Source organism: Gekko japonicus, unplaced genomic scaffold (genome assembly GCF_001447785.1).
Source record: "Gekko japonicus isolate JY-2015 unplaced genomic scaffold, Gekko_japonicus_V1.1 scaffold5057, whole genome shotgun sequence".
Classification (NCBI taxonomy): Eukaryota; Metazoa; Chordata; class Lepidosauria; order Squamata; family Gekkonidae; genus Gekko; species Gekko japonicus.
Window position 1 is genome coordinate 1 of NW_015168189.1, and position 26155 is coordinate 26155.

Sequence of the window (26155 nt, forward strand, 5' to 3'; positions counted from 1 at the left end):
TTTAGCCTCCAGCTCGCATATTTTCATCTGAGCTCAGGAAGGGTGCAAGTAGATGCAGCAGCCAGAGGCCTTGCTCACAGCTTTAATGCCAGTAGCTCACAAAGTAGAATTCTGGCTCACAGGACCCCACAGCTTGGAGGGAGCATTGGATCAGCATTCCCTCTAAGCCGAGCTAGTGTGAGCTAGCTCACAGTTTTTTAGCCTCCGGCTCACACGTTTTCGTCTGAGCTCAGGAAGGGTGGCTCGGGAGCTTTAATGCCAGTAGCTTACAAAGTAGAATTCTGGCTCACAGGACCCCACAGCTTGGAGGGAGCATTGGTCAGCGATCCCTCTAAGCCGAGCTAGTGTGAGCTAGCTCACAGTTTTTTAGCCTCCGGCTCGCAAGTTTTCATCTTAGCTGAGGAAGGGTGGCTAGTGGATGCAGTAGCCAAAGCCCTTGCTCACAGCTTTAATGCCAGCAGCGTGGGGGTGCATTAGTGGTGTCAGAGGTGCAGGGCTCCCTCTAAGCAGTTTTTTAAGCCTCCGGCTCGTACGTTTTCATCTGAGCGCAGGAAGGGGGGCTAATTGATGCAGCAGCCAGAGGCCTTGCTCACAGCTTTAATGGCAGCAGTGTGGGGGTGCATTAGTGGGGTCAGAGGTGCAGGGCTCCCTCTAAGCAGTTTTTTAAGCCTCCGGCTCGTACGTTTTCATCTGAGCGCAGGAAGGGGGGCTAATTGATGCAGCAGCCAGAGCCCTTGCTCACAGCTTTAATGGCAGCAGTGTGGGGGTGCATTAGTGGTGTCAGAGGTGCAGGGCTCCCTTTAAGCTGAGCTAGAGTGAGCTAGCTTGCAGTTTTTTAAGCCTCCGGCTCGTATGTTTTCGTCTGAGCGCAGGAAGCAGGGCTAATTGATGCAGCAGCCAGAGCCCTTGCTCACAACTTTAATGCCAGCAGCTCACAGAGTAGAATTCTGGCTCACAAGACCCCACAGCTTGGAGGGAGCATTGGTCAGAGGCAGTGTTCCCTCTAAGCTGAGTCAGTGTGAGCTAGCTCACGGTTTTTTAGCCTCCGGCTCACACATTTTAGTCTCCGCTCAGGAAGGAGGGCTCCAGAGCAAACTGATTGATGCAGCAGCCAAATTGCCGGCTCACAACTTTAATGCCGGTAGCTCACAAAGTAGAATTTATGCTCACAAGACTCCACAGCTTGGAAAGAGCCTTGGTCAAGAGGGACAGTGCAGGTAGTGCGGGGGGCCCTTTGGTTGGGGACAGGGAGGGGGGGTGGCTGATTGTTTATTCAGGGGCTTGAGTTTTCCCTGGGAAAGCCTGCAGGATTTGGCTTGGGGTAGTTGGCGTTTGGTTCCTCAAGAAGGGGACAGCTCTTTGAGTACTGTGTTAATGAATGAAGTGTTCCCTCTAGGGTGAGTGAGTGTGAGCCAGCTCACAGTTTCTTGGCTTGGGGTAGTTGGCGTTTGGTTCATCAAGAAGGGGACCGCTCTTTTCTTTGAGTACTGTGTTAATGAATGATGTTGGTGGCAGAGTTCCCTCTAAGGTGAGTGAGTGTGAGCCAGCTCACAGTTTTTTAGCCTCCGGCTCCCACATTTCTGTCTTGGCTCAGGAAGGAGGGCTCCAGAGCAAGCTAATTTAGGCAGCAGCCAAATGGCTCGCTCACAACTTTAATGCCAGTAGCTCACAAAGTAGAGATAAATCCTAGAAAGCAAACGAAACGCAAAAAAAGCTCAAGCTTCACCACAGACTGCAGTAAACAAAACCAGGTTTGCTTTTTTGAGTTTTGCAGTCAGCCGACAAGACCAAAGACAGGAAAAGTTGGAAGCAACAATATTAGTTAAATTAAATTTTATAAGCAAGATATACCCCCCACCCCCCAACACTGGCACTGATTAGTACACGATCAGTAAAGTTATGGAGACAGCATACTGGATTTAATTTCAGTACACAAATCCTGTCCTCCTCTTTAGAGACATAGGGCTCTTTTTGTAGTAGGTACTCATTTGCATATTAAGTGACACACCCCTAATGTAGCCAATCCTCCAAGAGCTTACAGTAGCCCCCTGTAAGAAGAGCTCTGTAAGCTCTTGGAGGATTGGCTACATTAGGGGTGTGTCACTTAATATGCAAATGAGTACCTACTACAAAAAGAGCCCTATGTCTCTAAAGAGGAGGACAGGATTTGTGTACTGAAATTAAATCCAGTATGCTGTCTCCATAACTTTACTGATCGTGTACTAATCAGTGCCAGTGTTGGGGGGTGGGGGGTATATCTTGCTTATAAAATTTAATTTAACTAATATTGTTGCTTCCAACTTTTCCTGTCTTTGGTCTTGTCGGCTGACTGCAAAACTCAAAAAAGCAAACCTGGTTTTGTTCACCGCAGTCTGTGGTGAAGCTTGAGCTTTTTTTTTTTGCATTTCGTTTGCTTTCTAGGATTTATCTCTTCTCACCCCACCCCACCCAAATTTTCAGAGTATTGTAGAAGAGTGATTTCCCCCCCCCCCCACCTTTTTCATGCACAACCCCGCTGGAGGATGGACGAAACTGCTGCAGTAGCTGTGAATAGGAAATGGGGAAGGGGGGTATTTCCAATTAATATGAAGTAAAATACAATGGTGTTGGCGTATATAATACTGTTGCCCGCTAGTTATTTTTTAACTGATCCAGAAGAAGTAAAAGAACGTGATCAACTCTTTCTTTGAGAATACAGGCCCGTAACCATGACACATCAAACCGGTATTAAAAAATGGTCATCTGAATAATAATACGTGCTTTGATTACCCAAGGGATTGTGGTATTCTCTTCTTAGATACTGGCATAAGCCAGCTGATCGCAGAAGGTGAAATAAAATTAATGAATTGTATTCGACTACTACTTGGATTTAGGCTGTGAATATTCCCTCTGGTAACAGGGAGATGGTTTGGTGACCTGGATCTTAACATTTTTATCTAAACATTTTTATTACATTACTATCTTGCCCTTCGTCTGTCATGGAACTCAAGGTAGATTCCATAAGAATTCTCAAGAGAACTCCTCTCAAGGCCCAGGCCTGCTTTGGTTTAGCAAAGTTGTTGCTTCATGTGCTTCCAGCTTGGACTGTACACTCAACTGTATGTTACCATTACTTGAATGGAAAACCATTCATTCAATATTCCCCAAAGGCTCCTTCATGTAAACTTTGCAGAATATATATCTGTTGGATTTTAATTGACAGAACTATTAACAATCGTCTTGGCCAATTTTCTGCCTGTAAATATACCTGTCACGGCTCAGGTGGGGTGTCACCTGACGCTGCCACCACTCTGGATTTAGGATTCCCTTGAAAAGGCCCAGAGCACCCTCCCAAGACCTTCAGACCTCCCTTTTGGCCAAATAATAGGCGTGAGGACCAGGCAGAGTACAACAAGGAAAAGGTTTATTTTATAGGAGGTCAAACAACAAGGTGAAGAATAACAGTAAGTGGGTGAAAACAAAAGAAATCAAATGCCCTTACGTGTCTAAATATACTGTCCGTAGCTCACTATCTGCAGTGGCCTTAGACTACTCACCCTTCCCTTAGGATGAGGGTTTCTTACTGCAGCAGCCTTCCTTCTGGCTCTGCCCTCTGGGAAGAAGAACAGCTTCTGCTCTGGCACCAGTCCTTTTGTTCCCCAGCCCTCTTCTTCCCTATTGGTCAAGGGGCTTCTGGGAGTTGTAGGCCCAGCCTCACCTACTGCTAGCCAGGCTCCCTGGGCCTAGTAGGCCTCTGGTGGCACAGCCCAGATCATGACAACAGTGAACATCTGTGTATATCAAAAGTGAGACGATGTAGTGAGGATCTCCATAGTTGGATGCTGCCTTTATACTGAACTAGATCATGGGACCTGAATCTAACTCCATATTGCCCACTTGAGGTAGTAGTGGTTCTGTTGCATGAGAGCTTTGTGTAGATTTCAGAGGCCAGGATATTCGGCATGCAAAGTTTGTGCTGTGTGCCCTTGAGTGATGACTGCCTTCACCTCCTGCAACCACATAGCTGGATGTGTGGCATCTTTCCCTTCTTTTCCTCCTCGTCTCCTGTCCCTTCTGCGTGTCCTGATGGGAACCCGTGGCCGCCAGGGCCACAGATTTCTGGTGGCTAATCCTCCTACCGCAGGATTGCAGTAAAGTTTTGCTATAATCCACTTCTGAGAATTACAAGAACCTATAAATGCTGGGACGACACTCCCAGCTGACAAAGGCCACTGGCTCTGCAGTGAGGCCTTACAAATGAGTCGCAGCACAGCTACATTTTTACAAACAAATCGCTATTGTGTTTAAGCCACGCCGTCAATCCTTGCCGTAAAGTGTTACCCAGAATAAGGTCATGCAGTGCTTCTGAAAGAACCTTGGTCAGCTGACGAGTGGGTTTTCAATGTTTGGGGCAGATTTTGAGTGAAGGGGACCAATGCTCCCTCTAAGCTGTTGAGCCCTCTGAGCAAAAATTCTACTCTGTGAGCTGCTGGCATTAAAGTCGTGAGCGGGCGATTTGGCTGCTGCATAAATGAGTCTGCTCCGGAGCCATCCTTCCTGAGGCTAAACTATGAGCTAGCTCACACTAACTCAGCTTAGAGGGAGCACTGAAGGGGACATACATGCTGAACCTGGCACAGCCACGAGATACAGAAGACAAATCCATAAGGATGTACAGCACGAAATTCAGTTTTAAAGCTCAAAGCTAGCGCTACTGGGAGCAGCAATTTAAAGAGTAACATCGAAAGCAAACAGGCTGTGGTTTCTGCATCAGGCGGAAGGCCTCTACAGAAGGCCTCTACATTGGATGACAAGTAAATTCCTTGGTGAACAGGGTAGACTGTACAAGTGCGAGATAACTGGGTGTAATGCAGCAGGCATACCAGTTATTAAAGGTAAAGGTTCCCTTGCTCGAATCCGACTCTAGGGTTGCGGTGCTCATCTCCGTTTCCAAGCCGAAGAGCCAGCGCTGTCGGAAGACGTTTCCGTGGTCATGTGGCCGGCATGACTAAACACCAAGGCGCACGGAACGCTGTTACCTTCCCACCGAAGTGGTACCTATTTATCTACTTGCAATGTCTTGCTTTCGAACTGCTAGGTTGGCAGGAGCTGGAACTAGAGACGGGAGCTCACTCCATCATGCGGTACACTCGGGTCTCGAACTGCTGAACTACTGACCTTCCACAGCCTGCAGTTCAGCATCTTAACCACTTGATTCGACTGGCTTTCGAGCAAGGGAACCTTTACCTTTATAGGTCTGGGGCAAGGGATGCTCTGTATTCTTGGTGCTTGGGGGGGGGCAACAGTGGGAGGGCTTCTAGTGTCCTGGCCCCAGTGGTGGACCTCCTGTTGGCACCTGGTGTTTTTGCCGACTGTGTGACACAGAGTGTTGGACTGGATGGGCCATTGGCCTGATCCAACATTGGCTTCTTTAATGTTCTTAGAAACTCTTGGTCTGGGGCAAGGGATGCTATGTCTTCTTGGTGCTTGGGGGGGGGGTCAACAGTGGGAGGGCTTCTAGTGTCCTGGCCCCGCTGCTGGACCTCCTGATGGCACCTGATGGTATTTTTGGCCATTGTGTGACACAGAGCATTGGACTGGATGGGCCATTGGCCTGATCCAACATTGGCTTCTCTTAGGTTCTTACGTAATCCAGTTTATCTCTACTTGAGTGGATCCATGATTAGATATGTTCTTTACCAATGCTTTGGCAACTGTTAAAGACTTCTACAATAGAGTCACAGAAGGATTTTGAGGTCTATTAAGAGTCTTCCTACCAAGGAAGAAGTGGTGTGAGGAGAGTGGGGTCACATTGGCTTCTACTGCATAAGGGAGCCTATATAGTCTTCTAAAGAGAGCTAGTTTGGTGTAGTGGTTAAGTGTGCGGATTCTAATCTGGGAGAACCGGGTTTGAGTCCCCACTCCTCCACTTGCACCTGCTGATGTGACCTTGGGTCAGTCACAAGCTCTGGCACAGCTGTCCTTGAAAAAGAGCAGTTTCTGTCAGAGCTCTCTCAGCCCCACCCACCTCACAGGGTGTCTGTCGTGGGGAGGGGAAGGGAAAGGAGTTTGTAAGCCGCTCTGAGACTCCGAATGAAGGGCGGGGTATAAATCCAATCTCTTCCTCCTCTTCCTATTCCTCGTCGTCTTCCTCTTCCCCCTCCTCCTCCTCTCTTCTCCTCCTCCTTTTCTTCTTCTGCTAAATTATAGTTCTTGGCAGGATTTATTTATTATTTATTATTTTATTTAATTCCATTTATATCCCGCCCTCCCCGCACACAGGCTCAGGGCGGCTTACAAGGCACAAAGTGCAATAAAGCACTTACAAGGCACAAAGTGCAATAAAACAGATTAAAACAACTGAAGCTAAAATTCACAACCAACAGGATATATGAAGACTAAAATTAAGCACTCCCCATTGCATGTCAGGAGGAAGTCAGAAGGTCAGAAAGCGGGGGGGACGCCATGGGCCACGATGTTCCAGTTACTCCATTGGCCCAACCCGGCGGTCCTACTCCGCAGTTATGCGGTGGTGGTAGTGGCGGCGGCGGCTCCTACTCAAAAGCCTGGCGGAAGAGCTCCGTCTTGCAGGCCCTGCGGAACTGTAAAATCCAACAATAGTTTCCTTTTGTTCTCAATAAAGAACTGATAATTTGGAATCACTACAGATCTGTAATGCCTTTACTAAGAGACCCTTAGAATGTCCTCTTGCTCTTTCAATTTAAAACAAGTTGGCGAACCATGTGGAATTTTAGTATAAATAAATTAGAAGGCCGATCTCTGGTTTCCACATAGTGGCTTGTGCCAGGCTGCCAAAAACGTCTAGTTAAAGAGGTATCTTAACCCAGCTTTGCCTAGTGTTTATGCAGTGACTTTCAGTACAAAAAAATGCAGAATAGTTTTTGGTGGTCCACTGTTTCTACACAACACAGAAGTATCACATTGGATTGGTAGTGGTTGTTTGTATATTCTTTTGTTCAGGGGAAAAAATCCCAGAAGAATGAGCCTGTAGTGTGATTTTAATTTTTTTTACAAAAATTGTTGTACTGACATTAAGAGCAAAATGTGGGTAGATATGAGATCAGTGGAAATTATTTGATATTATCATTGTTCATCAAATTAATATTTCTTCAGTAACTTCACAGGAAATGAAAGTATTATAATGGTATATAGTTCAAATGGTATATAGTTCAAAAGTATTATAATGGTATAATACTAAAATTTTGTGTCTATATTAGCTGTGGAGATAAGTTCAAAAGTTGCTAGTCTACAAAATAATGTAGTAGCCTGCCCACTGAAATGTGAATTTCAAAACCCCTTTTATATATAAAAAAAGAAAAACTCAGAAATATTGTTATGTTATAATAACTTTTTTTTAAAAAAAGGAGGTTCGCATTTATCTGTGATATGAATGGCACATAACAGAAATAGCACAGCTACAGTTTCATAACAGCTTTTAAACTGCAGATTTTCCATCACATCATGTAACTGACCAAAGATAAAATTATTTTGTCCAAACAAGCATTTATACCAAAACAGTGCAGGGCTCTGCAGGTATTATCAGTGGTCCCTTGCTCTTAACTTGAGCCAGCATTTGATAGAACTCAGGCTAGAACTTTAGTGCCCAGATTCAGTCCAAAAACATGAGATGTAATAGATGGCCTATGTGAATGAAATGCCCTTTTTAATTCATTTAGTAGTCGAAACAAGGCTCAGATTCCATTCCAGAGCAGTTTTCTTTGAAAACACACAGAAAATGTCAATAGCTACTGAAAGTTTACATCTCTCCTTATGATTGTGCCTGAGGTCCAGGGAAAAGTAAGTAAAGGAGCAGTTATGCTAAAGGAAAAGACCATGCTCACAAAGCACAAACAAATGGGTGGCGGACTTTATCAATTTTCTGGGACCTGATCATGCAAAAAGCATGTAAATAGCAGATGTCTTTGCATAACAAAACGGGAACCTTCTGGAATAGAAGTACTCCTTCCGTAACTGGCAGAAGTTCGGTCAGCACTGAACTGAAAAATAATTGTAAGGGCTATACTTGGGCTGGCCTAAATTCTGTAAAGCAGGCACTCTTAATCACCACCTGATCACTTGGGGGCAATTTTTGGTAGCCAATGGCAACCCAGTACCTAAATAACAAGCCTGATGTGTTTATGTTCCTTACAGCCTAGGAAACCTCTCCTAGTCTAGATATATTTTCGTTTTCAGGAAGCATGTAGCCGTGACGTCAATGATTTTGTGACATTACGTTTGAGGAGTGAAGCTTTAGCGTTAAAAGAGACTGGATGCAGTCAGAAAAGCAAACTGAACACAATCCTACCAGGGTAATTTTGCTTGCAGGAGAGCAGCTGGTGCTAATAGCATAGTCACGATTTGTTTTCCAGTCCTCTTTCCCATACTTAAAACTCATCACTTTTCAGGCCTTGTTTTTCTCAGTCATCCTGAAAGAATATATTTACTCGGCTGTAATCAAGGGCCAGTTTTCAAAACTTTATTGGCTTCAGTGAAAAAGCAACCACAAGTCGACCGTTAACATCTGCAGTACCAGTTATTGATCAAAATAATATTTTGTGCACCCGTTTCTGTTGATAACCACTGTTCCTAATTGTATGCATCAAGAAGCGCAGGGATTGTTGTTGCAATGTTTGTATAATGCTTGAGTTAACAATAATTTGTGTAGTAATCATTTTGCACCTTGTCGGCATAATGCGAGTGATCCTAGCACAGTGGTTTAATCTGTCAGCCCGCAATTTAAAAAAAGGTAATGTTGGGCTTATAGCATTTAGCGATCTTTGTGGGGGAAAGATGGCTCTAGTTCTGCTGGGATGTTTTAAATGCTTACGGGACTGTTGTTGTGGTCGATGACCACTCCTTAGGCAACAACACTTGTTCACCTGTCGAATACTTCAGAAAGTGGATCTAAGGCGATGTACCAATATTATAAACGTTGCGTGTATTCACAAACGTTTCCTGTTTTGTAGTTGGTGACCTAGCTAGGTTCAAACAAAGGCAATGAGGGGTGGTGGCAGTTAATTTAAACAGTATACAAAATCCCTTTATTTCAGTCTGTAACGTAAGGTTATATTTTGAGAGGTTCTGATTCAAAAATTGTTTCCCATGGCAACCACGGGGCACTATAAGTCTTCGTTGGAGACAAGAGGAGGGCAATTTTAACAAGATTTCTTGTAAGCTTTCCCCCCCCCCTTTCCAAAACAGGAACTGCTCGCTTTGCTAATCGTGCACACTAAAGCCATGCCTCGTAGGTAAAGGAGGAAGGGACTGCTTTTGTTGCAGCCTGATGATAGTGGGGTAAATGCTTGCTTGTTTAAAATCCCACCACCACCCCAGCTACAACGCACTTGGCCATGTGCACTTGGGAGGTCCTGCTTAAAGCGGAGCCCCTTGTGGGGAAGCCGTGAAAGCACCCCCACCTGAAAGCAGTCGATAAACAGCTGATTGGGCAGTTGGTTCCCTTCCTCGAACGCAATGACCCGGCAACAGTGATCCATGCGATGGTCAACTCGAGACTGGATTGCTGTAGTGCCCTCTACATGGGGTGCCCTTGTCGCATATCCGGAAGCTGCAGCTGGCGCAAAACGCCGCAGCCGGGTTGCTGATGGGAATCCCGATTCGGGAACGCATCCTACCTGTGCTAAAGATATTGCACTGGCTGCCTATAGCATACCAGGTCCGCTTCAAGGTGCTGTTTCTTACCTTTAAAGCCCTTTATGGCCAGGGACCTGCATACCTGAGGGACCGCCTTTCCCCATATGTACCCCAGAGAGCGCTGCGGTCAGGGACCCAGAATCGGCTGGCTCTCCCGAGCATCAAGGAGGCCAGACTAGTGACAACTAGGGCCAAGGCTTTCTTGGTGGTGGCTCCACTCTGGTGGAATGAGCTCCCAGAAGAGACCAGGGACATCTCACAGTTCCGCAGGGCCCGTAAAGCGGAGCTCTTCTGCCAAGCCTTTGGAGCCGCCACCATTACCACCAAGAACAACCATTGACATCTATGATGGTGGACCCCTTACCCACTGGACCCTAGATACTGCCTGGGCCAATCACCCTAGGCAGCTGAAGGAGACCTAGGAGCTGACCAGAAAATGAGGAAATGTCTACTAGCAGTTTATTTTTTTTATGTGTCTTGGTTTTAAAATGTGTTTATTTATTTGACTTGTATACTACCCTCCCTGTAAATGGGCTCAGGGTGGGTCACAACGATCTCCGTACAATATCATTAAAACAACAATTACCAACAATTAAAATAATAAAACCATAAAATACTGTGCAAACAAGCTAGTTCTGATATCGGTTCAACAATATTTCATTTCATTTATACCCTGCCCTCCCCGCACGCAGGCTCAGGGCGGCTTACAAGGCACAAAGTGCAATAAAGATAAAACAGATTAAAACAGTTGAAGTTAAAAAATTCACAACTAACAGGATACATGAAGACAAAAATTACACACTCCCCATTGCATATCAGGAGGGGGACGCCATGGGCCACGATGTTCCAGTTGCTCCATCGGCCCAACCCGGCGGTACCGCTCCGCAGTTGCGTGGTGGTGGTAGTGGCGGCGGCAGCTCTTACTCAAAAGCCTGGCGGAAGAGCTCTGTCTTGCAGGCCCTGCGGAACTGTAAAAGGTCCCGCAGGGCCTTGATCTCTTCCGGGAGCTCATTCCACCAGGTAGGAGCTGCCACCAAAAAGGCTGTTAAAGTCCAGGCCACCAATATCAATTCAGCAGTACCAATGTTAAAATCCAGGCCACTAAGGGGGAGATAGCCAGGAAAGAAGAGGGACGTCCGCTGCCTCAACCTAAAGCCCAGTGGAAGAGCTCCGTCTTGCAGGCCCTGCGGAACTGTACTAGATCCCACGGGCCCCTGATCTCGTACGGGAGCTCATTCCACCAGGTAGGGGGCAGGGTTGAAAAATTGTATTTATTTTGACTGATGTGATTTTATCTTATTGTATTGTTGAAATTTTATTCTGTGTGTGAGCGGCCCTGAGCTGGGAGGGCGGGATAGAAATCTAATAAATAAATAAATAAATTAGTTAAATCTAATTAATTAAATAAATAAATGCTGTCCTGCATCAGGCTAAGATAAGGAGTAATGGATTTGCCCAGCCCGAGTAGACTGTGCCCCTACATCTCAGTTGTAAACTACCTGAGGACACGAGAATCAAGCTTCATGTGTCCATCAGTTCAGATTTCCATCTTTTACTCTCTTGCAGTCATCTGTTAAATTCAGTTGGCACCTTCCTCAGTTCGGTCTCCAAAAATAGCCACACGAGCACACTTGTGGTCGAACCAACTTAAGAGCAGGCACTGAGTACTTGCGTAATAGTTGACCTACACAAGGAATCAGATGTGACTGTGTTACTTGATGGATATCTACCAGCCGCTCCGGCTGCCGCTAGGATTCGCTGACTTTTAGCGCCTCTTGAAATGGTGCCTTTTTATTGGGAAATTATGCGACTGGCGCTGAATTTATGGGGGGGGGTTGTTTTAGTCCTTCCTTGAGGGATATGTGTTTTTGCTATATGCAAACACAAAGGAAGGAGAATGATATAAGCGGCTTTTGCATCCCCAGGCAAGACAGAAAAGAAGAATTTTTAAATGAATGGAATAAGAAGATCTCTGCTGAATGGAATGGGATAAGGAGGTCTAAGCTGAGTTAGTGTGATGCACTGCATGGCCTTAGAGTGTTCCCTCTAAGCTGAGTTAGTGTGAGCTAGCTCACAGCGTTTTGGCCTCCGGCTCACACATTTTTGTCTCAGCTCAGGAAGGGACGGCTCCAGAGCAAACTAATGTATGCAGGAGCCAAATGGCTCGCTCACAACTTTAACGCCAGTCGCTCACAAAGTAGAATTTCTGCTCACAAGACTCCACAGCTTAGGGGGAGCGTCGGTCTTGACCAACAGCAAACAAATGCTGCTGTCGGGAACCTATCACATTAGCTTTGTTTTTCTCTTAAATCTCTAGCCTAAGCCATAAGCTCAAAATAATGTAACTCATAGAAGCTTCTACATTTGCAGGGCATGCATGCTGTGAACGATGACATTTTAAATTCCACTGTGCCCCCTAGTAAGATTTGATGGAATAAACTGCAAAATCCCCCAAAGCCCAGGAGACACTAATTAGGTGGGGGAAAGGGAATCAGACAAGGGGTGTCTTTTGGCAGGGTCCTTTCCGCACTTGGATCTCATCCCTGGTTTTATCAGAGTTCAACTCGCGACACAATACTACCTTGCATTTATCCCTGGTTATAAAAGCATCCGTTTATCCCAGGACAGGTGTGGGGCGAAACGGGGGTGACCTCATTGCAATGTGGAAACAAGAAATACCCCGAGATAATTACAGGGGTGAACTTGAGTGTAGTGTAGAATGAGAGTTCGAGGACGGGGTTGAACCAGGATTTAAGGTCTAGTGAGGAAAGGGCCAAATTGTCAGTTCTGCTTTCCCCCATTCCGCTGCAGATGTTCAGCAGCAACAATTAACCCCCAGGGACTCACAGTCACATGCGAACACTTGAACTCTAGCCAAGACAAGTAGGCAGAAGTCTGTGAGTATGTGCTAAAACGCCGTATTGCTCACTGGCAGTGTTTACAAAGCCTTATAAAAAGGAATTTTATTTCATGACCAAAAAAATGGCCGAATAAACTTATGAAAGCAATAAGACATGCTTTTATCAACCTCCCAGACGGAAAACTTGAGACGACCTTTGAAACCAATCACTTAAAAATGAAACCTCTGAGGATCTACCAAATTTCACAACAGGTCAAAACCATGTGATGCTCTGTCGCAGAATTTACAATGCAGACTGTTGTGTCACGACCGTTCATTAATGGAGCAGGTTCGTTTTTCTCAGTCGTTCATAGGTAGCGTGTTACTCTGAAAACTGTTTTACGCGAAGTTATGGGCTTGGAATGTTTTGTGATGGACAACCTGCCACGCTAATAGGCGAAATGAGGTGAGCTAGAACTTTGGGCATTGTTATTTATATTGCTTCATTTCCCCCCAAATAGTTAAAGTCCCTCGTAATTTTCGTTTGCTGGAAGAACTTGAAGAAGGTCAGAAAGGAGTAGGAGATGGTACAGTAAGCTGGGGCCTTGAAGATGATGAAGACATGACGCTTACCAGGTGGACGGGCATGATTATTGGGCCACCAAGAGTCAGTGATACAAGTTAACCTTCATTTTAAAAAAGTACAACATTTAGTAGTCAATTTGTTTTAAAGTAGTTGAAATATTCATGGTAACCATTAAGTAAAATCTTGTAGGGCTAAATTTTAGTAATTCATGACAAGCATGCTTACAGCCAGTAGATGTTTACAGTCTTGCTCCCTGAGAGCTGGTAGATAAAAATCTACAAAGACTTTTTTTACTCACAGTGCCTGTCATTAAGCGTAATGAATTTCTTACAACACATTGCATAAGCTATCAAATTTATTTTGAGCTGGTGTGCCTCCAGTGGCTGCTGCTCAAACAAAGGAGCCAGTTTGGTGGAGTGGTTAAGTGCGCGGACTCTAATCTGGAAGAGCCAGGTTTGATTCCCCACTCCTCCACTTGCACCTCCTGGATGACCTTGGGCAAGCCATAGTTCCATTTGAGATATGAGCCGTGCCTACATTAGTGTGGAAATTGGGTTCCATTTTCAGCCGTACGACTGAAGAAGATTGCTTTGAAACGTCTGGCCTACCTGGGAAGGACGTTTTCGGCTGTTAGAAGTTTATTTGTGCTTTGGGACATCCTTTGCCTTTTTTTGTGGACTTTATTATTTGTATTTATTTATTTATTATTTGTATTTATACCCCGCCCTCCCCGGAGGCTCAGGGCGGCTAACAACATATAATTAATAAAACAGTAAAACAGTAGAAAAAATACAAAATATTAAAATTACATCATAATGTATAACCTATCTAAAACAGATCTAGCTAAAACAGATCTAGCTAAAAGACTTTGAGGTCTTTTGGACACTATTATATTCAAAGGATATAGAGGAGTCTCTTGTTGGATATTTTTCACTATCATCAAATTGTATTTTGAATTTGCAAGTAGTGTTTCTGAATTGTGACCACCAATTCTATTGTATCTTCAATTTATTGTTATTGTATTGCAATAGACTGGTGTCTACTGTTTACTTGTGAAAGTTTTGTGTCTTTTGATGGTCTACCCTTGCCGTTTATATTTTTGCTCCTTCCCTGATGAGGAGCATTTTAGTCATTTTTTTTTAATTGGATTTTTATACTTAGAAGACAAACACACATTTAAAACACAAACAGACATAACATACATAAATCTTCACATCCATTATTTTCTCAACACATCGCATTGTTCAGGAAAAAAATTGCTTCTATAAAAATATATTATTACTCTCCCTATTCTAATGCTCAAAGAATTAATGCATCATACAGAATCATCACCAATTATTCTAATCCTACACTTCTAGTTTTCTGCAATTACTCCATTCAACCAAATACCTCATTAATACATCATCCCCTATTTTTCTATTCCTTCATTCTCAATTTTTTAATAGAAGCCCAATATGAACTTAACTAACCTCTTTAAATAACTCATCAGCTACCAATTCATTCTTTATTTACTGTATCATTATTAGTATTAACCCACACCTAAATATCGCCACAAAATTTAATTTATATAACCTAATAATTATAATATTAATCTTGTCAACCATGGAATTCATTTATATTCCGTTTACGGTATATCAGCCGAAGACCATATCTTTAGAGAAGCCTACACACAGGCACTTTCCAAACCATTTCTATTCCTCACTCAATTCATAGTCATTTCATGAGTACTACCTGCTACTTCAATCTCAGAAATATATTACCATATAGAACATAAGAACATAAGAGACGCCAATGTTGGATCAGGCCAAAGGCCCATCCAGTCCAACACTCTGTGTCACACAGTGGACAGAAATACCAGTGCCACACAGTGGACAGAAATACCAGTGCCATCAGGAGGTCCACCAGTGGGGCCAGGACATTAGAAGCCCCCCCACTGTTGACCCCCTCCCCAAGCATCACTTGCCCCAGAGCCCCTAGCTATACCTTGTGGCTAATAGCCACTGATGGACCTCTGCTCCATATGCTTATCTAATTCCCTTTTGAAGCCGTCCATGCTTGTAGCACCCACCACTTCCTGTGGCAGTGAATTCCATGTGTTAATCACTCTTTGGGTGAAGAAGTACTTCCTTTTATCCGTTCTAACCCGACCGCTCTGCAGTTTCATGGAGTGCCCACGAGTTCTTGTATTGTGAGAAAGGGAGAAAAGTACCTCTTTCTTTACCTGCTCTTTCCCATGCATAATCTTATAAACCTCGATCATGTCACCCCTCAGTCGTCTTTTCTCCAAGCTAAAGAGCCCTAAGCGCTTTAACCTTTCCTCATAGGGAAAGTGTTCCAACCCTTTTATCATTCGAGTTGCCCTTTTCTGCATACAAACTAAACTTAAACAATTAAACATACAACTTATAATACCTACAATCAAATACTTTTACAATAAAGTAACAAAATTAACTTTAAATACCAGAACTGGCTCCCAATTTAACCTCTCTCTTTACCTTACCTCTCTTATTCTACTTCTAAACATAACTTTGGTAGTCAATCATATAACATAATAACAACCTCACTAAACTAAACCACTTAGCTTAAAATAATACTTCTGGTATCAAACATAATTGCCACATACCACCTAACTTATAATGAAAAACAAAAATAAATCTAAGGTACACCTTCTGACTTCACCCTGCAATCAAAACCTAACAATTGAACTTTCAGACATCATTGACAAAAAATGGGTCATATCACAGTTATCTACCTATACTCTACAATCTCCTTTCAAATGTTCTTCTAGGTTTCTTAGTTGGAGAGAGACATAACAGAAGTACAGAGTTTATCTTACAACTTTACTAACACAGTCCTCATAATATTTCAGCTCTTTTCTAACTTGGTTTTCTCTGTTCTCTTCCCGGTGCCTTCTGTCCTTGTACTCATCTATTTCCATTTCCATTTCCCTTTTGTCTCTTTCATTGTTCCCAATAAATGTTTGCCATAAGTTTTTAAAGTTCTTTACTTCTTTCTTTACTTTCTTTTCCCTGTTGGCCTTCTTCCTTTTATCCTTCATCAAGTCTGGTAACAGTCTCTTTTTCCTTGCTCGTAGCTTAGATGTTCTTTGATTCCTCGAAACTTCCCTATCGGGGTCAGCTTCCTGCCTTTCTTCCTCAACCAAATATCTCTGGGAAGTCTGCAATTCCTTCTCCTTCTCTTTTTCCAACCCTTCCTCTTGCCTTCTCGTTTCTTGCCATTCCTCCTTATTTCCTTTCACTTCCAACACCTCCTTTACAGCATCTCTCAGAACTTTCACACGTGTCTCTGTAAATGTCCGCTTCACTTCCTCCGCGAACCAATTTTTAAGATCATCCCAGGAAAGTTCTCCAACTGTTTTTTCTGTTTCTCTTTCCATAGTGTCTTCCATATCTATAACCTCCTTTCCACTCGTCTCTCACCCTCACAGACAAGTTTATTTGTAGCCTTCCCCCCCCCTTTTATCAAAGTACTGATGCTCAAAAAACGCCTCCCCCCTACATATCTCGTTACTCACAGTTCCTCACGTCAAATCCTTACGGCCGGTTTTTTCATAAATATGTGAAATCTTTCCAGGGGTATTTCTTATACAAGCAGAACAGTTTAACAATGCGACGTATTTCTTCACACACACAAAGAATTAAAAACAGTCCCGGAGGCAGCAACTCAGAAGAACATGGCGGCCATGTTCTTCGCCTTCTCCCGTTCCTGCTTCAGGGCAGTTCTGGAGCACCCCTCCGCTTGCCAAGCTCGGGGGGGGTCCAGCAAGAAGCCCCATGCTCCCGCAATCTCTTCCCGAAACTGCGGGTCGTGCTCCCCCATCCCTGGGGGGCCCGAATAAGAACGAAAGAGCTCGGGAGGAGCGGAGCTCACGCCCGCGCTCCCTCCCGTCGTCGCGCCATACCGGAAGTCATCAGCAGCTTATCTGATGATCCATTTTAGTCATTTTGGACGGGGCTTCAACCTGTTCACCGGAATCGGGTCAACTGGCTTCGTTTCAGTATGTTAACAGTGCCTTTTGCAAGTGCATTAACTTTCATGTAATGACTGATTCTTTCTCTTTCCTTACTAGACAAATTATGAAAACAGAATATACAGCTTGAAGGTAGAGTGCGGTCCTAAATATCCAGAAGCACCTCCAACAGTTAGATTTGTAACTAAAATTAATATGAATGGAATAAATAATTCCAATGGAATGGTAAGTTGAAATGCATGATGAGCAACCTGTTTCGCTTTACACACAAAAATGACTGAAGAGTACGACGGGTAGGAAAGGATGTGCTTGCTTCCCCTGCAGTTGCCTAAACTGAACCACATGACCACGGAAACGTCTTCGGACAGCGCCGGCTCTTCGGCTTGGAAACGGAGATGAGCACCGCAGTCCTAGAGTCAGATTCAACTAGCTTTCGAGCAAGGGGAACTTTTACCTTTACCTTTTAGAGGGAAGGGACAATGTTCCCTCTAAGCTGTGGAGTCTTGTGAGCAAAAATTCTCCTTTGTGAGCTACTGGCATTAAAATTGTGAGCAAGTGATTTGGCTCCTGCATAAATTAGCCTGCTCTGGAGCCCTCCTTCCTGAGCTAAGACAAAAATGTGTGAGCCAGAGACTAAAAACCTGTGAACTGGCTCACACTCACTCAGCTTAGAGGGAACCCTGGAGGCAGCATTTAGGGAGCTGTGGGGGGAGGGGAGGCAGGAAAATTCCATTCTGAGAACAGAACGCAGCACGTGTATACTTGGACACAATCCAATATTTACAAGTGTCTGTGGAATGTGCTGCTTTAAAGCAGTGGCGGCCTAGCCTAACCATAAACCTCCTCACCTTCCTTTTTCAGTCGTTTATATTTTAGCAGCCGTGCTTACCCTACCCCGTAAATATTTTTTTTACTGCCACAATAATTAAATTCTTGCATAACGAGAGCCAACAACTCTTCACCTTAATTATATACCCCCATGATGCTGTGTGACAAGGTGTAATGATCCCTTCCGTACATGGAACCAGTTTCCATGATCACTTATGTACATGGAACCTTGGGCAAGCTGTAGTTCTGATAAGAGCTGTTCTTGAAAAAAGAGCCGTTTCTGTCAAGAGCTCTCTCAGCCCCACCTACCTCACAGGGTGTCTGTTGTGGGGAGCGGAAGGGAAAGGAGTTTGTAAGCCACTCTGAGACTCCTTTGGGTAGTGAAGGGCGGGGTATAAACCCAATCTCCTCTTCTTCTTCTTCTTCCTCTTCATCACCAAGCTGTATTGTCCCACCTTCTGGTGTTTGAAAATTAAACACAAGAATGTGTCCCTCCCTTCCGCTGTACTTGATGGGAAATGTAAGGACATTCCTTACGCGGAAAGGCTTTGCACCTGCCCGCTCAGGGAGATGGAGACCTTAGAACATATGTTCCACACTATGAGGTGGCCCGTAGAGAGATTATCACTCCACTGATAGGAAAAAACCTCAGGACTGCCAGAAAAAAACTAAACCTGAATTCCTTTTAATTGACAAACATCCCAAGATTACTTATCAGGTAGCCAGATTTTGTAAGGTGATGCTTAGGTCATGGAAATTGTTTAGCGGTTAGTTGTAAGCAGTGTTCCCTCTAAGCTGAGTTAGTGTGAGCTAGCTCACAGTTTTTTAGCCTCCAGCTCACACATTTTTGTCTCAGCTCAGGAAGGATGGCTCCAGAGCAAACTAATTTATGCAGGAGCCAAATTTCTCGCTCACAATTTAATGCCAGTAGCTCACAAAGTAGTATTCCTGCTCACAAGACTCCACAGCTCAGAGGGAACATAAGTGTAACTTTTATGCTAGTCTCGGATGCATTTTACTTGGAAGCATTTTATTTTATAGTTAAAATGTTTATATTCGTTTTTAAATTTTCTAGAATGCTTTATCTGTAATTTTTATTTATATGTATTTATGTATGTATGTATGTAAGCATATCTGGTCTAAGGACTGTAATAGAAATAAACTGAAACACAAGAATGATACTAGAATGGTGAAATCAGGTATCCCATATTCCTTACTTCTTATTTAAATCTATGATTTCTTTTCTTCACAGGTGGATGCGCGGAGCATACCAGTGTTAGCAAAATGGCAAAATTCTTATAGCATTAAAGTTATACTTCAAGAGCTAAGGCGTCTATTGATGTCCAAAGAAAATATGAAGCTTCCACAACCTCCAGAAGGACAAACTTACAACAATTAATTTTAGCTGAATCCCAAACTTGTCTTAAAACAACTTCTACTTATGTTAATGTCTTGATTCAATCTCACAATGCAAAACCACCCACACATTAAAGAGTTTCTTCTGGTGTACATTATCTGGACATATGAAAGAATATATATATATGTATGCCCCATATGTTTTCAGGCACAATCAGAGAGAAAAGGCAACACATTTTGTTTCCCTCTTTAGCAAGGCGCGATCATTTTAACATAAGCCTGAAGTAGCCTAAAATCGGCGCGCCAGTGTTTCAAGACGAAAGTATGACAGGAAGTGTCAGATTGCCATGGAGTAAGATGTTTCAGGGGGAAAAAAGCCTTTTCTCGAGAAGAAAAAAGAAATAAAAAACGGCATGCTTTATCCATCTTGCTTTAGTAAAAGAGCTGCAGATGAAATTGTTTTTAAAGTAGCGGGTACTGCAACTACCATTGCTCAACTTGTTTATCTTATTTTATTTTTTTTTGCAAAGGTGTGGGTGCTGAATGCTGGTAGTGTCACAGAATACAGTCAGGATTGTTTTGATACTTGTATTTATAAAACGAGGGAATGATTTTTCTCTTAAGCGGCTCCTGTGTGTTACATGTAATGGACATTGCAAAATATTTGTTTACAGTCTTTGTTCTAATAAACCATACATTTAAGTTTTAGTGAAACGAAACAAAAAACAAAACAAAAAAAAGGAAATAGGTGTATGGAAAATGTGATTGAGAATAAAGTTAGTCTTCAAATGTAAATAAAATGTGGAAAGTATCCTTGGAGGCTATGCCATTTCTGTATGAAGTTATTTATTCTTGTAGTACCTTGCACAGACAAGGAGTGAACGAACATCGCTTCTAATCTAATGTCCAACGTCTGCTCCATTTGATAGCCAAAACTGTTGCTGGAGCTATTTCAATGGAGCGGCTTGCTTAAGACACTCTCCAGAGCTTAGCTTGTGCAAGCATACCTTTTGTAAGGCTCTGGAAACAATGATACTCTAGCTGTAACTTGCTGCTTTCATGGCTCTTCATATGTCATTTATTCCCTATTTATCACAATTATTAACATACTTGCAAAAAAAAAGGATACGATTGGAAAGGGGAATCATTTCTGGCCTTTGAATAGCTTTGATTTCATGTTTCTTCTACAAGAGTCAAGAGCAGGGGTGTCAAACATGCGGACCGGGGGCCGGATTAGGCCCCCAGAGGGCTTCTATCAGGCCCGCAGTGGAACTGGCTGTCTTCTGCTGCTGCTTCCAGTTCTGCTGCTGCTACGTCATCGTAGGTTTGCGGCTTACAGATACACACCTGAGCAGCATACTCACGGTTGCAACAGCACAGACATTTGGATGCAATAATTCAGAGCAAGAGGTGTCAGTTTTCAGACACTGTTAAATAAACAAAATGTTACAAGAGTGCTGATGTTTTAAGCATGTTTTTATTTTAAGTTAAAAAAACCACCCTCTGTGTTTGTGTCCTTTATAAAGTTTATATCTCCCCTGCCTGGCATTACATTTTATGACACACCCGGCCCGGCCCAATAAGGTCTCATTTACGTCAGGTCCGGCCCTCATAACAAATGAGTTCGACACCTGTGGTCAAGAGGCTCAGATGGACAGTGGAAGGTCTTGCAGTAGGAGGCCTATCAGTGTTTTAATGAGTAGCGCAGCCTGGCACATAGAATCCCCATCCAGCAAAAATAGAACCCAACAATGGAATGTCAACTGGGAGACAGGATGGCTGTCACTCAAGTGACTCGACATTGATAATTCCCAAGGTAAAACGGAAATGGAAGCTGTAACGTTGCCGTGAACCTTGATGGCTCTCTGGCCTGTCCCAAGTAGGTTGCTTGGCTGGCCGTTTCTGTTGCTTCCCTGAGAACCGTAGAAGCCCTGTGAATTCAGAGCGGGAACCCATTTTGTCCAGAACCCTATTTCCAACAGCAGCTAGGCAGATTGTGCAGCAAGCATGCTAGCTGTCCCTTGCTTGGTGTAGTGGTTAGGTGTGCGGACTCTAATGGGAGAACTGGGTTTGATTCCCCACTCTTCCACTTGCAGCTGCTGGATGACCTTGGGCAAGCCGTAGTTCTGTCAGAGCTGTCCTTGAAAAAGAGCAGTTTCTGTCAGAGCTCTCTCAGCCCCGCCTACTTCACAGGGTGTCTGCTGAGGGGAGGTGAAGGGAAAGGAGATTGTAAGCCGCTCCGAGCGAAGGGCGGGGTATAAATCCAATCTCCTCTTCTTGTCCCCAGAAGCAAATGATCAGAAGTTAACTTCCTCTAAACTGGCAGGTTCTATTTAGCGATGACTGGTGGTTTGGACAAACCTTGTGTCAGACTCTGCTTCCGTCTATTCAGGTGAATGATTGGAACTGAGCGGCAGTTGAGCTTGCGGGAGATCCTATTCTCCCTTGCGCCGCACGCATGGGAAGACTAGAAGGCATTGCGTGATTTTTTAAAAGCTCCCTCTTAATTTCCCTGCACATGTACATTTTAGCAAACATCCAGGCGTCCCCACCAGCACCTTATACCTTTTGCATTATGAAGGTGTGTTCATACAGGTTACACACATTCTCTTAGGCAGTGACCGCAGACATGCATGAGGTAAATCCAGAGGTTGTACTCCTGAATATACCAGAAAGTAAATGGAGTTCAGGAAACTCAGCAGAAGAGCTGCACAGATATGTTTGCCTAGAGAAGAGAGCCAGTTTGGTGTCCTGGTTAAGTGCGCAGACTCTAGGAGAACTGGGTTTGATTCCCCACTCCTCCTCCACTTGCACCTGGCACTTGGGCAAGCCACCGTTCTGACAAGAGCTGTCCTTGAAAAAGAGCAGTTTCTGTCAGAGCTCTCTCAGCCCCACCTGCCTCACAGGGTGTGTCTGTTGTGGGGAGGGGAAGGGAAAGGCGTTTGAGAGCCGCTCTGAGACACCTCTGGGTAGTGACGGGTGGGGTATAAATCCAATCTCTTTTTAGATTATGGCTAGTTATTACAGGGTAGCTTCTCCCATCCTGCCCCACTTTCTATGGTATTTTAGAAAGCATTATATGCATAGAAAGCAGAGTTACCCCACTAGAAAAAGAGCAACCGATAAAAGTAAAACTTGCACTGGATCAGCTTTTGTTCAGATTACAATAGTGAAACAGAACCTAAACCCACCTCGCACTGAACTACTACACCCATTCCCATATAGTCCCGCAGGGCCATGGAAACGGAGCTCTTTCACCAGGCATTTAGTTAAGGAGCTGTGTTATCATCTACGCCTTGTGCCAATTCTATTTCCAGCCTGAGCCCGAATTCTGCATCTAAATTTCTAATTCTCAAAGGACTGCTGTGTCAAGATAAAAGGGAAGCTATGGAACCATGTTGGACTGGATGGGCCATTGACCTGATCGCCCTTTATTACAGCTATACCGCCATCCTTACGTTAATGGTTTTAATTTTGTGTATTTCATATTCATATTTATATCGTTGTCTTATTTATTGTTTCTTGTGTAAACCGCCCTGAGCCTGCCTCGGCGGGGAGGGGAGGGTAAAAATCGACTTAATAAATAAATTAATAATAATGGCCTGATCCAAGATTGGCTTCTCTTATGTTCTTATGAGTGCAGGCAGGGAAAGATATGTGGGATGCAGACCTTGAGAAGTGGGAGAGAATCAGGGTTGAAGGGAGGACAGGAGGGGCCGGCTCCTGCAATTTCAGAGCACCCACAGGCTCCGAGACCCTGCCCCTGGTCCAGCTGCACTCCAGGAATGCAGAGCAAGAACACTCCCCGGTCCTGCGCCGGCTACCTGCCTGACCTTCCTGAAAAGGGCCCATTCTGCATCTACCATCTGCTCTGCTCAGGGGTCATTTCCTGCGAGAGCGCACAGGAGCGGAGCTCCGGCAGTAAGGAGCTCAGGGGGCGGGCACATGCCACAAGCCCCGCCCCCTGCTCCCAGCAGCCCTCAGTCGGGCCATGAGGAGCAAGAAGCAGCCAGGTAAGTTGCAGAGCCCCCCCTTCAGGTACAAGCTCTCCCTCCTCTGTGAGGGCAGATCTGCATGCCCCCCCCCCATAGCTAGCAATCCATTACCACATGGAATTAACTGCCACAGAAGGTGGTGAAGGCCACAAGCATGGTCGGCTTCACGAGAGAATTAGATAAATATATGGAGTAGAGGTCCATCAGTGGCTATTAGCCACAAGGTCTAGAGAGGAACTCTCAGTCTGGGGCAAGGGGTGCCCTGTATTCTTGGTGCTTGGGGGAGGGGGGGCAACAGTGGGAGGGCTTCTAGTGTCCTGGCCCCACTGCTGGACCTCCTGATGGCCTCCTGATGGCACCTGGTATTTTTGGCCACTGTGTGACAGAGTGTTGGGCTGGATGGGCCATTGGCCTGATCCAACATTGGCTTCTCTTATGTTCTTATGAGGGTGTGAGTTTTTCCTTTGAGTGTTTTAAAAACCAAACCAAGGGAAAAGTTGAGGCTTCCCAGGATTACCTAAGCAACCCAGTACATGCATAGAATTTATTCAGCCTTGGTTTTGCCTAGCACAAACATTTGGTCACTTCCAAGTACATGAATTACAAATCACTTAGCAATTCAAGCAGTATATAATATATGAACCAGCAGGTAAACTGGTCCGGCTGCGGGCTTTTTTTTTTGAAGCATAACATGTTAAATGTGCCTGGAAGCAAATATTTCTAGTATTGATGATATCAAAGGGCAATGGCCGGAGATGTTGGCTGTTTGAGTCATTACAGTAATGTGTATGTGTATTTAATGCTGGTTGCTATGAAATGTAAAAAGGTAAAGGCAAAGGTTCCCTTGCTCGAAAGCCAGTCGAGTCCGACTCTAGGGTTGCGGTGCTCATCTCCGTTTCAAAGCCGAAGAGCCAGTGCTGTCCGAAGACGTTTCCGTGGTCATGTGGCCGGCATGACTAAACACCAAGGCACACGGAACACTGTGACCTTCCCACCGAAGTGGTACCTATTTATCTACTTGCAATGTCTTGCTTTTGAACTGCTAGGTTGGCAGGAGCTGGAACTAGAGACGGGAGCTCACTCCGTCATGTGGCGCACTCGGGTCTCGAACTGCTGAACTACCGACCTTCCACAGCCTACAGTTCAGCGTCTTAACCACTTGAGCCACCGCAGCTGTAGAAAACTAATTGTAATTGGATAACTCTTTACCTGATGTCACAAACGTGGATTTATATTGGGAAGTGTAGTTGGTACATCTATAGCTAAGAACTGGCTAGTTTCCCTTTCTGTTCATATGCTGACCAATTAAAATTGGTCCAAAAATTAAAATGTTTCAATTTTTATGAGAAAGGATACATTATTATTTTACTTGCTGTATTGCTATTTACATCTGTTTAAATCCCATCTTTCTGATGGGTGGTGGTGGGGAAGCCCTGTTCTATGCTGACACAGAAACACTATCCCTCCCCCCCATAAGACGAGTACTGCTCTCATCCCGAGTGGTCTTGGAGTTTATCTTATTTCTTCATGCCTTTATGTTCCTCATGCCTGTGGATAACTGTAATGTGGCAGCATCCGCACTCTAGAGGACAGGATGACACACAGCAATTGCAACAAATCTTTTAAGAATGACCATTTTCGATTCTCTTACCTAGTTACAGGGGTCATTTCCCTAGAAAAAGACGTGCAGGAGCTCATTAGCCTAACTCATTAGCATAACTAATTTGCATATGCCACACCCCCTGACATAACCGGAATGTGCAGCTTTCACTTCTCACTTTGTTTGATCTCTCAATACTGTCTGCATATATTTATGGCCGTTTTATGGCCATTCAGAGGTGACTGCAGTCAGTAGGGCCCAGGGTATTTTTTTTTTTAAACTATTTTTTATTTTAACAAAACAGACAAACAAGAGTATCCCCCCTGTGAGTATCGCGGGTCCCCGCTTTTTGTCTATATACTAATAGCCAACAGTTCTCTGTGCGTGTGGATACTTATTTCCGTCGATCTGGGGCACATAGGGGGCAAAAACATATTTCAGCACTCTTGGGGCACTCCCCAGGAGTGCAGAAAAATCTTACATGTTTAAAAAAGTATACATGCGATACTTAAATCCCCCCCCCAAAAGAAAAGACAAACGGCGTTCTCTACTTACAGATCCCTAGTAGAATACTCAGGAGCCCAAGGGAAACCACGCGGCTGCACACGCTGCCACTAAGAATGCCAGGAGCAGCTGTTGGAGCTGCCAGGACAAGCGCCGCTACAGCCATCCACCCCGCAGCACAAACCGCCACCTCAGAAACTCTCACTGCCCGTCAAACCTCTGACTGTGTATGGTGAGGCTCTGCGGGGGGACTCGACTCAAGCAGAGGCTTCCAAGGCTAAAACCCAGAAACCCAGGGTCTCAGTGCAGAAGGTGGGGGGAGCAGAAGCAAGTGAGTGGGCTCTTTGGCTTGGAGAAACAACGGCTGAGGGGTGACATGATCAAGGTTTATAAGATCATGCGTGGGATAGAGCAGGTAGAGAAAGAGGTACTTTTCTCCCTTTCTCACAAGACAAGAACACGTGGGCACTCCACTATTGCTGAGCGGTCGGGTTAGAACGGATAAAAGGAAGTACTTCTTCACCCAAAGAGTGATTGACACATGGAATTCACTGCCACAGGAGGTGGCGGCGGCTACAAGCATGGACGGCTTCACGAGGGAATTAGATAAGCATATGGAGCAGAGGTCCATCAGTGGCTCTTAGCCACAAGGTATAGATAGGAACTCTCAATATGGGGCAAGGGATGCACTGTATTCTTGGTGCTTGGGGGGGGGGCAACAGTGAAAGAGCTTCTAGTGTCCTGGCCCCACTGATGGACCTCCTGATGGCACCTGGTATTTTTGGCCACTGTGTGACAGAGTGTT

At 44.5% G+C, this 26155-nt stretch overlaps 1 protein-coding gene across 1 annotated transcript; it reads left to right on the forward strand.

The window, feature by feature from the left end:
- Positions 1-13011: 13011 nt before the first annotated feature.
- On the forward strand, positions 13012-20509 carry LOC107113641 (ubiquitin-conjugating enzyme E2 variant 2-like; the record flags this gene model as incomplete). The annotated part of the gene is made up of 3 exons (XM_015414992.1): positions 13012-13157; positions 17167-17292; positions 19148-20509. Coding segments are annotated over 3 exons (419 nt in total), but the record flags the coding sequence as incomplete, so codon positions are not given.
- Positions 20510-26155: the final 5646 nt, after the last annotated feature.